The following is a 16,421-nucleotide window of genomic DNA, read 5'->3' on the forward strand; positions in this document are numbered from 1 at the left end:
CTCCTTGATCTGAATCTTTTTTTTTTTTTGGTGGTGGGGGGGGGGAGTTGTTCTTCAATGTTTTTGTAAAGCTTTTTTTTAGATCATATGTGGTAGAGATGGCTGTGATAACTGCAAGTTACAGCTGTATTGACTATGACATGTTCCTCCTTTACTGTGTTCCTCATGTCACCTCTGGATTCGACTCAATACCAGTTCTTACATTTCACTCACCATACAAAAGCTGCCAGGAAGCTGCTTCTGTGGGTTGCCAAGTGTCTGGGGGGGGGGGGGGGAGAATCTAGCCTGGTCGCCTCTTGTGCCTTGAACTAAAAACAACATGTGAAACTTTTCACAGAATAGAGATGTATTTTCACCTGCTAATGTCAGGTTGCTGTGAAATCACAGAGGAGTCATTTAGTTGAAAAATGGGCAGCACCACACAACTGATATGGCAAGTGGCTGCTGGATTCTAAATGTTCTACTGAGAACTTTTCACATTTTGTATACACTGATATAACAATCACATAACATTGATACCTAAGGCAATGGACTTAGGGATGGACTTTGGGTTTGATTGCAGCTCAGTTCCTTAACTGCATTGCTTTCCCCCCTTACACACAGGACCACAAAGGTGGTCTGAAAAAAACATAGGAAAAAACGTGAAGAAAAACCAGGAGAGCAACAATCTGCATAGTTCAGGGGGTTGGACTAGATGACCTATGAAGTCCCTTCCAACTCTATTATTCTATGATTCTAAGGAATTATATTGTGTGCAAGAGAGGGGGGGAAACTAATGGAGTTAAGAAAATGAGCTTCAGCAAAAAAAAATGGTGTAAAAAAACTTTGAGGTAATTCCAGGAGAATTCCAGGCCAGGAGAATCTCCTGAGGGCTGGGCACAACCAACAATTAGTACCTGCAGAGGTGGGGGCATAAGATGATAAGCGGTCCTTCAGGAATATGGGCTTTAAACCGCAAAGGACCTTAAAGGTCAAAAAAAGAACCTTGAACTTGATCTAGGATGCAGGCGGCAACAAATGCAGCTGCCTCAGCACTGGCTGGATGTGGGCCCTCTAAGGTGTTCCTGTGAGGACCCTAGCAGCCGCATTTTGTACCAACTGCAATTTCCAGATCAGGGACAAGAGAAGACGCACATAGAGCAAGTTACAGAAGTCAATTCTGGAGGGGATTGTTGCATAGGTCACTGTGGCCAGGTATTCTGGGGATAGGTAGGGCATTAATAGCCTCACCTGGTGCACATGGAAGAACACTTTGCGAGCTACTCTCATGACCTGCGCCTCCATGGAAAGGGAGGTGTCAACAATCACCCCCAAATTCCTGGCACAGGACACAGTGTTGAGTTGCACCCCAGCCAAGTCGGGCAAACGCACTTCCTGTCCCGCCCCCTTCCTTCCCAGCCACAGAACCTCCATCTTGGAGGGGTTGAGTTTCAGCCAACTCTGCTTGAGTCACCCAGCTACAGCTTCCAAACATCTGGCAAATGGTTCGGGGGGGGGGGCAGGTGGCCATCCATGAAGAGATAGAGCTGGGTGTTATCTGCATACTGATGACATCCCAGCCCAAAGCTCTGGACCAGCTGGGGCAGAGGGCGCAAAAAGATGTTTAAAAGCTCCATCCCTAAACGTGAGTTTCATTGTGTGAATTGACCTTTGAAGTGTTTCCTGTTCCATTTCCTGTTTGGTGCTACCGTATGGGGGAAGGGGGGGGGCTGTTATTGGAAATAGTGAGATACTTCTACAAAACCTCAGGTGCTACTTAGATGCAGTAGCTGATAAGTTTACCAGAGTGAAATGTTGCATTTGTACTTTAATAAAACAGTTTCCTCTGTTCAGTTTTTCCACTGTGCTTCTGTTCCTAAATATGACTTGGGAAAGTCTGTGTAAATGCTCTTCATTTGCCTCCAGACACAGCATGAACACTTACCTCCATAACTATGGCACTGGAAGGTTTAGAGAATGCTGCTAGCTGCCTTTTAAAGAGCTCGATCACAGCATCATAAACCAACTTATACTGCTCCTGAAAATATGAAACCATATGGGGAGAACTGTCAGTTTTGCCTAGTTATTTTTGTACATTATAGCCCTGGGCTTTCTAACATAGCAAAGGTTATTTTCTGGTAAGGAACTAAAGAGAAATAGCAGCACTTTCCAAAGTCAAAGTTGGGGAAGTCAAATTTAATAAGCTCATGCTGAGCTTCAGCAATAGAGAAGAAGAAACTGAAATTCCTGCATCCTCTGTTTCCTGGACAGGAACTGGTTTATGACTAAAACAGCAAAAGGGGAAATCCAAGAATAAGATTAATCCATGGATTTCAGGCAACCTTGGCTACATTTTGAGATTTGTCTGTTAACAATCAACACTTGAAGCACATCAAGCAGTTTATCTGGCACATACCCCCTAAGTCCATTACCCATAAAGCTCATGGCCATCTTGAACTTTCACCTTCCCCCCCATAGCTTCGACACTTGCTCCTTTGGTTTCTCCTAGAATGCTTCTGGTATGAAAAATAATCTGGAATGTCATTATTTTCATGTAGAAAGATTCTGAGCCACAAGTAGAATGACCAGCCTCCAGGCCAGCCTTGGAGTTCCCTAGAGTTATAAATAATTTCCAGTCTACAGAAAAAGATTCCCTTGAAAGAAGTGGCAGCTTTGGAGGGCTGACTCTATGGTATCACATCCACTCTGACCCTCACTGAAGTTCTCAGGCACTGCTCCCAAATCTCTAAGAATTCCCAAATCCAGAGCTGGCATCCTGAGCCTCACAGTGCCCATATAGTACCAGCAAGCTTTTTAGAACGTTCAGTTTTAGAATAATGAGGATTTTCTGAGCATACCTGCGTTTGCACTATTAAAGGCCTCTGTGTGCGCATTTCTTGAATGAGGCTAAAAATGCAGAAGTTCGTTGGAAGGATCTTAGGAGAGATTTAAAAAAAAAAGTTGCTGGTGAGGAATTCATAGCCCCACCCAGTCATTCACTCCCTACTGGCAATGCATCTCCCTTCCCACTATTGATATTTTGGGTTCCTACAAGAAGCTTAACTGATTAATCATTGCTTCCTAAAGAAGAAGAAGAAAAAGAAGAAGATGAAGAAGAAGAGTTGGTTCTTATATGCTGCTTTTCTTTACCAGAAGGAGTTTCAAAGCGGCTTACAATCGCCTTCCCTTTCATCTCCCCACAACAGACACCCTGTGAGGTAGGTGAGGCTGAGAGAGCCCTGATATTACTGCTTGGTCAGAACAGCTTTATCAGTGCTGTGATGAGCCCAAGGTCACCCAGCTGGCTGCATTTGAGGGAGCACAGAACCAAACCCGGCTCACCAGATTAGAAGTCCACACACCTAACAACTACACCAAGCTCCCTTTAAGCTGGCTGCATGTGGAGGAGGAGCAGGGAATCAAAACCGGCTCGCCATATTAGAAGCCACCACTCTTAACCAATATACCAAGCTGGCTTTCACAGTCCATTCTGGTAAAAGTTTCCCTTTCTTTAGCAGTAATATTGGAGACAGCACATTTTTCTTAGCACAGAAGTTAAGATAACACCAATAGCTGATTCATTGCCATAGCCCACATGGGAAGTCTGAACAGATCACTCATCACAAGTTTCATAGGGAAACACTTACTCCATCTTTTACCAAGGTCCAAGTATAGTCAATGGCACAGATGACTCCTGTTCTTCCACAGCCAGCGCTAAATGATGAGGGGATGGTTGAGAGAGAGCAAGAGCAGCTTTTATTTGTATTCATTGTTTGATATTTGTCTCTCTTTTCACCACCAAATAATAAATATTTATAAATAAAGGATAGTTTATACAGCTTATTCCACATAGTCATCTAAAGTTCATGTTATATGTGAAATTTACCGGGGGGCAGCAGAGATAATGACAAATGTCCTCCCTTTCTTGGTATAGCCATGGTGTCCAGCCCAGCATATCTTAGGTCTAATGGGGCCATGGACTTATACTGTAAGGTCCAGGCACCAGGTAACTAATCAAAGGCAACTGGCCCTTTAAGAATCTGCCAGTCAATATGGGCTGTCTGTCAAATCAGCTGACTGGAATCCTCACCTCAGGAGTGGGAAAAGGAAACAACAGGAGAGAGAGTGCTCAGAAGGTACTATTAGTCGCTCTTAGCCACACTCCAATAGGAATTCTAAGTAGAGAAAGGCCACTGAGCATAATCTTATCCAGGCCAGGACTTTTAAAATGTGTGAGGAAGGTCAGTTCTGATTCCCAGTTTAGAGAGAAATAGAATTAGGGGAGGGCATGGAATGTTTTCAACCCCATTCCTCTCTGTCTGAGGCCAATGCAAGGTGCTTCAGCCAAACTGGATCCTGGTAAATGATGCTTGCTTAGGGCCTGGAACCAACAAAATGGTGGCAAATGCAGGAACTCATAGCTGACCACTGATTGGCCCTTCCTTGCCACACTTGCCAAGCAGCTTGAGGTGACCAAAAAGGATTACTGGTCTGTCCACAACAATCATGTGGGGGACACAAAGACTCAATCTATGAATGAGACAACTATCACAACTGCTTACTCTGACTAGAGCAGTACTCTAGATCCTAAGGTGGAAAAGGGTCTTTTCCAACACCTGCTAACTAAGATTCTTTAGTCAGAAAAGAGAGGGAACTTTGGCATGCAAAACTCTATGCCACTGAGCTTGTATGCCCCCCCCCCATCATATACATCCTGAGGCAATAAGACAAAGAGAGTTAAGAGCAAAAAAAGAGCACATACTTCTTCACTGCCAGCTTAGTAGTCTCACCTGCAGTGTATACAGATAGGTGCATCACCGTTCGCTTGGTAGGTACGGCTCTCCCATATGAGCTGAAGAATGGGATCAATTGAGGAGGGTACATCATGGTCTGGCCAGTTTTTATAATGGAAGTGGTAGACAGTTCTGATTTCCTATAAAAGAAATTTAAAGGGAGGAAATTTTAGATCAATTAACATGGCTCAAATAATTTTAATGTCACCCGAGGGTGACAAATAAAAGGCAACACAAAACTGAATAAAAATGTACAGAGAATTGATCAAATTGCACAAATCAAACCAGTTCCTTTCCCTGTAATATAGAGGGTTAGTTCCCAACTAAATTTTCCACTGGTGGAAGGCACTTCCATCAACAGTACAGAACTGTCTTGCCTCTTCCCTCTCACTGCAGCCCACTGCAACCACAAAAGAATGCAATAATTATGCTGAGAAGGTTTTCCAGTGCATCTATATTTTTCTATATTTGTTTCTTCACTTATTTTTGAGAAGGGACACTGGCAACGTCTACTTCCCCATCACTGGCAATTCAGTGGGGCTTTCCGCACTCCTTCAAAATCGCACAATGGTTGCCAATTGAAAACGCTACAGTTTTGCCATTATGCACAACGTCGTTGACAATCTGCCACACACCTGAAACCGATCCGCAAAAAGCGCTTCCTTGTAGCGCTTTCAGGGAAATCCCCAAAAGTGGATTCACCCTCCGGAAAGCGCTACATTCCTGCAACCAAGCTGCAACACTAGCGGGAAAGTTCTGTGCGTTACCATTGTTGTGGTTTCTACAAAGTCCCTCCCCCTAGCTCTCTCCTCTGATCTTCCGGCGAAGCGATAGCCATTTTTTTTTCTCCGAGCGAGCAGAGATCAACGCACCGGCGAGCCTCCGTTTAGAGGCTTCCCCAGCTTCAGTCCCTCCCCAGAGCTGTTTAGTCACCAAGTACAAACAACAGAGAAGCCTGTTTGCTGATGTATTTTCCCTTTATTTTTCACACTGTTTTTGGCCAAAAATCGCGCCCGTGAGGGGGGAGGATTTTTTTTTCCACTCGGGGGGAGCGTGGCAACGATGAAACGGCAGCTCAAACACACCTGCCAGCTGGATGGGTCTCTCCGTTGCAACGAATCAACGCATATTCATTGCAAAGGGTGTGTTTAAAAAAAAAAAACCTTTCTTAAAGGGAAAGGGGCTGTTTGGGAGCATGCTAACGGCCGCCCATTGGCTGCTTGACGGCCAGGGGCGGGACGAGCTCGGCAATAGCGCTTCCTTTCTAGCGATTTTTGCTGAGACCGGAAGCTTGTGGGAAACGATGGAAACGCAACTGGATTCCACTACAAAGTCAGGTATGCATAACAACAAATTCCACTATTTTAAATGGCGATTTTTCGTTCAGCAAACAATTTGCTACAAGGATCCTGGTGCGGAAAGCCCCAGTGTTTCGACTGGGATGCACACAGCAAATCCATTACATGTCCCCTTTGCTTGAGCCATTCCACACTTACATTACCATTCAGGTTCACTTTCAGAGTGCGAATTGTATATTCGTTCCTCTTTTCTTCAGCCTCCTACAGGAGAAACAAACCAGGGAGTCATTTTCTGCAGATAAACAACAGCTAACTCCATAAACCATAATACAGAGTATGAACTAGCAGAACAGAAAAGACACAATAGATGTACTCACACAGGAAACAGTGAATGGCCCCCACTGGATAGGGCACTCATCCAACTCCACCCAGTATCTCTCACACTTTTTCTGTTGAGGAAAATAGAAGTTTGTAGTTATGTATCTTCCCCAGGATAACATTTACTGCTCAGAAAGAGCTTAATATCTAGAGATACTCAACTGCTTTTTTCCAAGAGAGGGCCCTCATAAGGTAAGAGTTTTAAAATTGTTTACTAAAAATAAGGAACCCACACAGTTCTCCTATAGCATTCGCTGCCTGCTCTTTCTTGTCCCTGAAAACCTGCTGCAGATAGCTAGTACAACTTTGTGGTCAAACTATGTTTTATTTGGGGTCTCTATAATATGATATCCCAGTGCACATTTTAACACCAGCCTCCACAGCAGAAGATGACAAAACCTACAAGCAGAATAAATATGAGTCACTATGGTGTAAATCATCTTACTTGGTCTCATAACTCACTTGAGAATGGCATCTTCAACCAGCAACAATAAGTGGTTCCAGATCTTAGATGAGATGCTCAACATCCCTTGTGTAGATACGGATGGGCATTCCTTCCTGGCTTCCTATTGAAGCAGGACATGCTTACTATGGACCCAACATTTTCCTCACTTCCTCCCCCAGTACATCATGAGGCCATTGACCTGACATGCCCTATAATTTTAATAGAACTCAGTTCTCAGGATTCAGCTCAGATTGGGATTGAATGCAAATGCACCATGAAATTTCTGTTAAGGTCTCTGATCATTAAGAAGGAAATGGTGGAGTTTAATAAAGACTGCATTGTCCTAATAATCCAAAGGTATCCTATGTTTTGACACTTTGCTTACCTTCCCCATTTCAAATTCCATGCATGCCATGATCACAACCTAGAGGAAGAAAAAGAAGACACGTCTAAGTGTTATTCTACACAAGGAAAACAGGCAGATTTCTGATAATGGACTTTAACATTAAGCAAAGTTTGGAACCTTCTTCCATCTTGTGGTTCTTCATCAAATGGAAGAGCCATGTAAGTTGGAGAAAGATTTCATAGGCTGGAGAAACTTCCTCCAATCTGTATTGGGTTACTGCCTGATATAATTAGTTTAAAGGGGAACCATACATAGATCACATTTGAAGAAAGTTGTTTTGAGCAAGAAGGCTCTCGATTCAGCATAAAAACACAACATTATTCAACCTTTGCCTGACCCAGGTGCCCCCTGGCTCAACTCTTGCTCTCCAGTTTACCCCCTTTCCATTGTACTGCTGATCGAGTGGACTGGCTCCATCCTGTTTGCCCATGGGCTCCTAGGCAACCCCCTTTGTCTTGCAACATATTCACACTTGGCCCCTCAGCCAGGGGAAATCTCCTCCCCATATCTTCCAGATAGACCCATTGAGATGTGATGACTCCCTTCCTCAGACCCATTAACACCTTTGTCCAAGCCCAGCAACAGCCATCTCTGCACTTGGCCAGGCATTGTTCCAACTGCCAGGGACCCTGGAAATTTCCATCTCATACTCACCTGAGTCTTGTCATGTCGCCCCCTCTCCAAAATCCCATATAAACCATGGCTTCAGACAGCCACTCTGAGTATCTTCCAACTCGGGACCCTTGGAGACCTCCCATGCTGGTTTGTGTCACTTCTTTTGACTCTCGATTCTTCAGACAGGTAATTATACCAAGTCTTCCACCCTTCCTCCCTGTTCTCTATACGACTGTTTGTAGATGTGTTAGTCATTTGTGTGTCTTTTTGTTATTTTCTTTCAATAAAGCTTATATGTTCTATTTTAACATTTACATCGGTGTCTGCCTTGAGTTCCTATGGGTGCAATAACCCTGGTATACATAGGCAACAATCCATAACACTAGTTACCCACCTCTCGCTATTATTGAGCTATCTTCCCCACAAGCTCTGAGACACGTGTTCTAGGACATGTGTCCATGCAATTCGGGTAACAGATTTTCCTACAGAAAATAGATTCTTTCCTATAGACTTGCCGAGGGTCGGACACGACTAAACAGATAACATCATCATCATCATATACAACCAAAAAAAAGAGCAGATTCTAGAAGCAGAATAAACCATGCAAATTCATGTTTCTAAAAGTTCCCAGTTTATTTGAGCTGTAACTCAGGAAAGTGGAGGGAGGTGGAGGTGTGGTGTGGGTGTGGGTGTGTGGGTGTTTTGCAGATTTAGTGGGATGGGGACACAGACTGGGCTGATGTTCCAAACTGCTGCTGATGACTTGACTCCTCCCACTATTACTAAACTTTTATACCTGCCATTAGTCTGTGATAAAAGAGATCCAAACCATTATCAAGAAGATTTAGGCATAGTAGATATTTTTATAATTGCTCAGGAACAGAAAACAAAAGTGATAACAAAATAGCCCATCATGGCCAGTCTAGAAACCTCACAGGATCAATTGCGGCAGCAGGTTTCGGGCAAAAAAGGTATGTTGTTTTGGTTGGTCATAATAAAATCAGCATTCAGTAGCACCTTTAAGACCAACAAAGATGTATTCAGGGCATGAGCTTTCAAGTGCAAGCACTCTTCGTCAGACTAAGAACTCCTTACATGACAGGGAATATTGTCTCTCTCTCTCTCTCTCATTTGCTTTCAGATGTCAAGAAGTAGGCACAGTGAGTTTTGAGGTCACACACTGAACTCTGCAGTTAAATCTCGGACTCCGCAGTGCAATTGTCCTCTTGGCTTGAGGCCTGTTCCTGAATCCCACACTTTTATTGGCAACAGTAATGGTCTATTCATGTTTGTTTACTAGATGCAGTCAACCAAGGTGCTCTGAACTGCTCTTTCTGATTGCAAACCAAGGCTACACCCTCACAAGGCAGTTGCTGAGAGACATCCCAAAACCCACCAGTGTAATATAGACAGTGTACAGTAATCAGATGATAACTGGATGTAGATGCTATTTAGCTAGCACAGTGCTTGAATAATCCGGAGATAGGCTAATAGATAATCAAATACTCATCCCTCATCTCAGTAACTATGGGAAATATAACAAAAGGCTTGGTTCAAGGTGCTCATATTGACCTTTGAAACCCTGTATGGCTTGGGACCAACATACCTTAAGGACTGTCTAGTCCCACATGAACCTACCTGCCCACACCAGTCATCTTTGGAGACACTCTTTTGGTTGCCCCCACCATCTGAAGCTAAACAGATAGCAACCCAAGAAAGGGCCTTCTCAGTCATGGCACCAAAACATCTGAAGTCACTCCTTAGGACAATTCATCTATTCCCTTCTATTGGTGTCTTCTGCCAGTAGATGAAGATTTTTTGTATTCATCTGGCATACCCACAATAATGATTACTGGCCCTTCTTCTAGCATTGTTTACATGTTTAGTTTTTTTTTTACAATATTAAATGTATCTTTACTTACTCGAAAGTTTAAATAAGATGCAGGGCAGCTGCTTCCCATAGCCCACTTGTAATTCTAGCACAGTTTTGCAACTTTTGTTTGGGGGGGGGTAATCCACTCTAAACCCCTTCATAATGTCAGAATACACAGTAGGAAGTATACCTCTTACCTGGACTTTATATTCCCAAATCATCCGCCATAAATCAAGAACAGTTGTCGAAAGCGGACCTTGGGTAGCTATATAAGTCCTTGGCTCATATACACCCTAAAAAAGAAATTAATATATTGATAAATGTTTGTTTCATTTATACTCCATCCTTCCCTGGAGGCTCATGACACAGTTTAAAAGTCCTGACCATTGTAGGATATTTTGCATTTTCCTTTGATTATTGCAACACAGGGTGAGCATCTCATTCATTTCAGCAGGACTGCTAGATAAGGTTACGAAACTAGCATGGAAACTGCAAGTGAAAAGGGTTTTCCTGGAACAGTTCTATGATCCAAGATTGGCAGACCCTGATATCGCTAAGGAGTCATATTTTTACAGATCTCTATTAACTTTTAACCTCTGTGAGGGAAGAAGCACTTTATATCCCAATGTAAACTTGAATGTAGTAGTAGAAGAAGAGTTGGTTCTTATATGCCGCTTTTCTCTACTAGGAGTTTCAAAGCAGCTTACAATCTCCTTCCCTTTCCTCTCCCCACAACAGGCACCCTGTGAAGTAGGTGAGGCTGAGAGACCCCTGATATTACTGCTTGGTCAGAACAGCTTTATCAGCGCTGTGGTGAGTCCTAGGTTACCCAACTGGCTGCATGTGGGGGAGCAGGGAATCAAACCAGGCTCACCAGATTAGAAGTCTGCACTCCTAACCACTACACCAAGCTGGCTCTTGATTATTAGTAATAGATTATTAGTTTATGCAACTATTTTTTTTTTACCCCGCTTAGCCAGTTAGCCCAACATATGTTTTTCACCCATGACAGTAATATCCTACAGGCAACAAAATGCATGAACTACCACCTGGATAAAATTGGCATTGATGTAATTGGAGTCTTTATCGGATGTGATCAGAGACAGCTTCACTCGACTGTGGTCATCTAAAGGAAACAGTAAAAAGAACAACCATCAACTGCTTCGTAGGGTGGTCTCTAGAGACTTTAGTTTAAAGCAGGATTTCCTGTGGCAGATGCTCCAAAAGACGTTACCCTTGCTTGCTTTCCTCTAAAGCACAAGCATTCCTGGCAGTTACTGGGCACAAGGCGGGGTTGTGTGTGTGTGTGCAGGGAGGGGGCGGGTATTTTTGGTTCACATTTTGTGACAAAGCGAGCCACTCCCCATAACATGTTGAGGCCTTAATAAAAAATAACAGTGTCCAGATACTCTGTGTATGTGCTAAATATATTATTATTCTTTGCAGAGTTTTCTGCTCTACTCATCTCTTGCTTGCTTCTTCTGCATATTCCGGGAGGGGACTGGGATTTTTAAAGTAGAGATTCAAATTCTTCTGTGTTGTGCCAGTGAGGTCAGTTTTTGATGCTTGCTTGTATTGGAGCAGAAGGATATGCCAGTCCAAGTAGATACAGCACTGAGCACATTCCTTGTCCTTCTCAAGTCCCCTTCCCAAAAGCCTTTCTCATTTCTTGTCACAGACAATCCATCCCCAACCAAGCTGACTTTTCAGCTGTTCCCTAGCACTTGAATTTGTGTTTTAAACTGAACCTTGTTCATAAATGCCAGTTAGTAAATTTGGCTCGGGTCTGAAGATGCACAAAGCAAATGGAAGAATTTGCTCATCCACAGTCTGGTCATCTTACTTACTTAACTTTATTGCAATCATAGAGCAAGATCAGCTAGCAGCCTGGGCCATCAAATTCCCTCTGGCCTCCTAATATGACATTGTACTCCATTTGGGCACCTTTTCCCACAAGCTGTTTCCCCAAACCTGTGGAACCAGGGAGCTGGGATTTGTCCCTCTGAGGAAATCTGTGTGCAGTACATGTGAGTCATCCCAGTGGGACAAATAGCAGCTCTCTGGGGCAGTGGCATCTTTGCAAGGCTTAAATCCCCTCTACCTTATATATTTCCTCCCTTTATACTCCCCCTTTCTCCCCTACAGGGACTTAAGGCAGCTTACATCATTCCTCTCTCTTCCACTGTATCCTCACAACAACCTTGCAAAGTAGTTTAGGCTGAGAGTTTGTGGCTGGCTCAAAGTCACTTAGCCATCTTCCATGGCAGAGTGGAAATCTAAACCTGGGTTTCCCAAATCCTTGTCTAATATGTCAACCACAATACCAGACTGCCCCTCTGCACACCACGGTTCCAATACCTGGAAAATGAGTGCCAGGCATGGAACTCACAGGGAAGATATAATTGAAAGTCCTTGAGGGCAGACCAGAGAAGGATGTGAGGATAATGTTGTTCCATGTATACTTGGCCTTGAGAGCCAAACCAGGTGAGACTATGTCCCCAAGTGTGCCACAGCAACATGGTAGCATTTTACAACCTGTTTGTTGTTGTTGTTTCTTGTTTTTAAAATCCCCACAGGGCTTGATAGTGTGAGAGATTGTTTTCAAGACGCAAAACAGATGTATGATCATTTCAGCTCTTGAAAACACCATGGGGGAATGAGACATCCTCCCACACAAGAACTCTCAGAAAGATTGGGCCCCTGTGGCAATATTGAAAATAATTAAAAAACACAGATGCTGCCATGCCAGACTTGGGGATACAATATTATCTAGTGTAGCCCTAAGTGTGGGGTCATTCTAGTCATCACCCAATGCTCTATCTGCTGTGCTGTGATAGTTAGGGGGGAATAGATAACTAAGGGAAAAAACGGTCATGAGAAAATAAACGTTGACTATGGAAAAGTACCTTTAATGCTAATCATTTTCTGTAACAGACTTGTGGCATCCCTGCTTTTGTGACTAGACAGATCGTTGTGGGAGAGCCAATAAGGAGCAGGGATGGCCTGCAAAGCTTCCTTTCAGGGGAATGATGACAATGGCATCCAGCTGCCCTCCACAGATTGCGAGAGAGTAAACTGGCTGGAGGAGTAGGAATGTGGTGCTGGGGAATCCCTGCTCTCCAAATCCTGAAACCACTGGGAACCACAATGATGGGAGATGTAGAGTCTCAGTCTAACAAAATGATAGGACCCCAATGCTACCACAGAGACAGGGGGGAATGATAGCACCCCCCCCCAACACACACACATAGAGCTACTGTTATAGTTCTAAAAATCTGCAGCAAGTTGGTTCACAAGTTTTTCAAGGTCACATCTCATTTGGCTATTTGGAATTGTGTGCTGAACTTCTCATTACCGAGCCCAATATCTAGAGGATCAATATCTAGAGGAAAACTAGAAATGTGGCCCAAGTCACTGCAATGGTAAATGCCTAACGTACATGGCAAGATATCTTTGTAGCGGTTCTTGCTGACGTTTTCTGGTCTCTCAGCTGTAGCTGTTGGGTAGATTTTGTCAGCTCTGTAGGCTGCCGATTGCCTTTTCAGTTTCTGCGGTTGAATAATGAAAAAGAGGTTACAGAGAACATGTTAATGTCATAGGGCTGCAACAATAATTATTTCCTGGTTGGCCTCTCTTGAGACAACCACAGTGAGCATATAGCAGCCATCATTTGCAGTGGGAAGCTTGGGGGGAGGGGGAGTGGAAAGTGTGCGTGCTGAGCTGAAACAATGCTTAGTTCAAGCACATGCATTTCTGATGTGGGTTCTGAGAGCATTATCCTTTGCGTAAGAAGCCCCTGCCCAGGTGTGATGTGGCAGACTCATAGACAAAGATGGAAAATATGAAAATCCTTCACCTACTGACAATACAGAAGGAACTCAAAGGTATCTCTAACTGCTGCTGCATTTTTGCCAGCCTCCGCTCCCCCCCCCCCCAACTATACTGTTGCTTCTTGGAGCCAAAGTAGGCAGGATAGAGACATTCTTAAATATTGAATCACATGCCTTCAAATTCACATGGAAAGTGAGGAATTGTAGGGGATTGCTTTCTTTCCAGAAAATGAAGAGCATGGATTAGAAGAGCTAAGCTCTGCCCCCTCACTGTGCACCATTCCTTGAAGCTTTTCTTTCAGCACTGCTAGTTGCTGGAACAAGTTTAAGTTCCCCTCGTTTATATACTACATTTTCTACGGGGGGGGGGGATATCTATACACACACATCTGATTTGGTTGCAATTTGAATCCTAAAGCTTAGGAAAAAGATACAACAAAACCCTGTGGATTAATCCAAAATGGGGAAAATATTAATACATTTTGCAGCTATTACAAAATCTGGTGGTTTGCAAAGCTTTTTATTGTTGTCTCAACTTCCCCAGTTTCTGACAATGGTCACAGAAAGGTAGGCATACTACTAATGTCAGTGTCTAACCAAGACAGAATCTCAGGCAACCTGATTTGTGACAACAACTTGTCTTCTACCTCACTACCTGCCACCATATTGCCTACCAGCAATTCCAAAACAGTCAAAATTGAACAACAGGGTATTTCAAGGTAATTTTATGTGTTACAACAAAATGGATGAAAGTACTCTTCCAACATGTAAAAGAATATTTATGGAAGCAAAATGTGTAAGTTCCAGATACAAGAATCCCTCAAAGGTCCCAGTAGCACAAATCTCTTACTGTATGTTACATCAGAGGAAGCACAAATGACAAGTGCTTGCTTTCCCCTTGTAAGCATGAAAGATTCCTACCATTAATTCCAGAGTCGTTATTATTGATACTAGTGGGTACCCACCAGGAGCAGCTCAAGACCGTTTACCGCAGGGGTAGTCAAACTGTGGCCCTCCAGATGTCCATGGACTACAATTCCCATGAGCCCCTGCCAGCATTCGCTGGCAGGGGCTCATGGGAATTGTAGTCCATGGACATCTGGAGAGCCGCAGTTTGACTACCCTTGGTTTACCGCTTGAGCCATCCCCAAACTTTCCCAATACCCCCAGTGACTTTCTTAATTCCCTGCTCCAACATGGCAGGCTTTTAAATACTTGAAGATGGTTATCAGATCCACTCTCAATCATCTCCTCTCCAGGCTAAACAGATCCTCTCCAGGCTAAACAGTGGCCTTTTTAGCCACCGAGTCACACTGCTGACTCATGTTCAATGTATGGTCCACTAAGACTACTAGATACTTTTCAGACATACTACTTCCAAGACAAGTCTCCCCCATCCTATATTCGTGTATATGGCTTTTCCTACCTAAATGCAAAACTTTACATTTTACCCCATTGAATTTCATTTTATTCAGTTTAGCCCACTTCTTGAGCCTATCAAGATCATCCTGTATTCTGATTCTGTCTTCTGTTGTGTTAGCTACTCCTCCCAGTTTAGTATCATCTGCAAATTTAATAAGTACCCCTTCTAATCCTTCATCCAAATCATTTATAAATATAACCACACAGCCTCAAGACAGATCCCTGAGGCACTCCACTTGTCACTCTTTTCCAAGAGGATGCTGAACCATTAACAAGTACCCTTTGGGTATGATCTGTCAACCAGTTATCGATCCACCAGACAAAATTAGGATCCATACTGAATTTTAGCAACTTGTCAACAAGAATATCATGTGGAACCTTATCAAAAGCTTTACTGAAATCCAGATAAACTATGTCCACAGCAGTCCCCTAATCCAGCAAGGTAGTCACTTTCTCGAAAAAAGAGATAAGGTTGGTCTGACATGTCTTGTTCTTGCAAAAACCACAGATGCAGAATGCCAGGCGCAAATTCGAAGTCTATGTTTAGAATGTGATGTCGTGAAAACACACCGGCAAATCATAGCTGTGGAATCAGTCCATGTATACTTATTTAAATTGTTTTTTAAATGCTGACATATTAAAACATCCGAAGTCTGACATCTGTAAATGTACCATGCCTATTTGATCTCACTTTTGAAAGATTGGGAAGGATATCATTTGAGCTCTTCATCCATTGAGCTTAACAGCCTGAAAGGGCTATATACTGCCCCAACACTAGAGGGAGAGGAGCCTTTAAACCAGTGATTCTCAACCTTCCTAATGCCACAACCATTTAATACAGTTCCTCATGGTGTGGTGACCCCCAAACATAAAATTATGGAAATTATGAAAATTATTTCACAGAAATTATACCGAAACTGACCAATGTCGTGAAGATACATTGTTCATTATTGTATACACATTGGTTTTCCCCCCAGGGTTTCTCAGTTCAGTTCTGCCTCTTGTCCCACCATGCCGATCTTGCACTTTTCCGCTGCTCCAGACAGACAAACGCTCTATCTCGATCTACGCCACAAGGCTATTGTGTGGATGGCGCCCCCCTGGCCAAGCTGCCTGCCCTGCCGCAACCCCTGTGAAAGGGTTGTTCGACCCCCAAAGGGGTCCCGGCCCCTAGAACTACTGCTTTAAACAGCAAAACACAGGTCCAGAGTGCTAGATATATAAATCTATCTAGCAGGAGATACTGGCAGAAAGAGGGGAAATGGACGACAGTGCCAGACAGAGACCTGGGATGGCTTTTCCAGTCTCCTGGAACCCAAGAGAATGGGGTTTGCAAGATTGTTCCTTCACACCAGGCAACAATTATGCATATTTAAATTGTA

The 16,421-nt window shown here is 43.4% G+C and overlaps 1 protein-coding gene across 2 annotated transcripts in view; it reads right to left on the bottom strand.

Annotated features, from left to right (window-relative positions):
* Positions 1-16,421, bottom strand: part of PTPN22 (protein tyrosine phosphatase non-receptor type 22) — a 43,163-nt gene that overhangs the window by 20,439 nt on the left and 6,303 nt on the right. Inside the window, exons 2-11 of one of the 2 annotated variants that reach the window (XM_077334941.1) lie at positions 13,227-13,335; positions 10,837-10,913; positions 9,985-10,080; positions 7,279-7,317; positions 6,448-6,519; positions 6,269-6,331; positions 4,770-4,912; positions 3,627-3,693; positions 2,838-2,915; positions 1,925-2,017 (exon numbers count right to left, since the gene is read on the bottom strand). In XM_077334941.1, coding sequence (XP_077191056.1) covers positions 1,925-2,017; positions 2,838-2,915; positions 3,627-3,693; positions 4,770-4,912; positions 6,269-6,331; positions 6,448-6,519; positions 7,279-7,317; positions 9,985-10,080; positions 10,837-10,913; positions 13,227-13,335 — 837 coding nt within the window. The remainder of the gene's footprint in view (positions 1-1,924; positions 2,018-2,837; positions 2,916-3,626; positions 3,694-4,769; positions 4,913-6,268; positions 6,332-6,447; positions 6,520-7,278; positions 7,318-9,984; positions 10,081-10,836; positions 10,914-13,226; positions 13,336-16,421) is intronic. The other variant, XM_077334942.1, reaches the window with a different exon arrangement.

The sequence above is a fragment of the Paroedura picta genome, chromosome 4 (genome assembly GCF_049243985.1).
Source record: "Paroedura picta isolate Pp20150507F chromosome 4, Ppicta_v3.0, whole genome shotgun sequence".
Taxonomy (NCBI): domain Eukaryota; kingdom Metazoa; phylum Chordata; class Lepidosauria; order Squamata; family Gekkonidae; genus Paroedura; species Paroedura picta.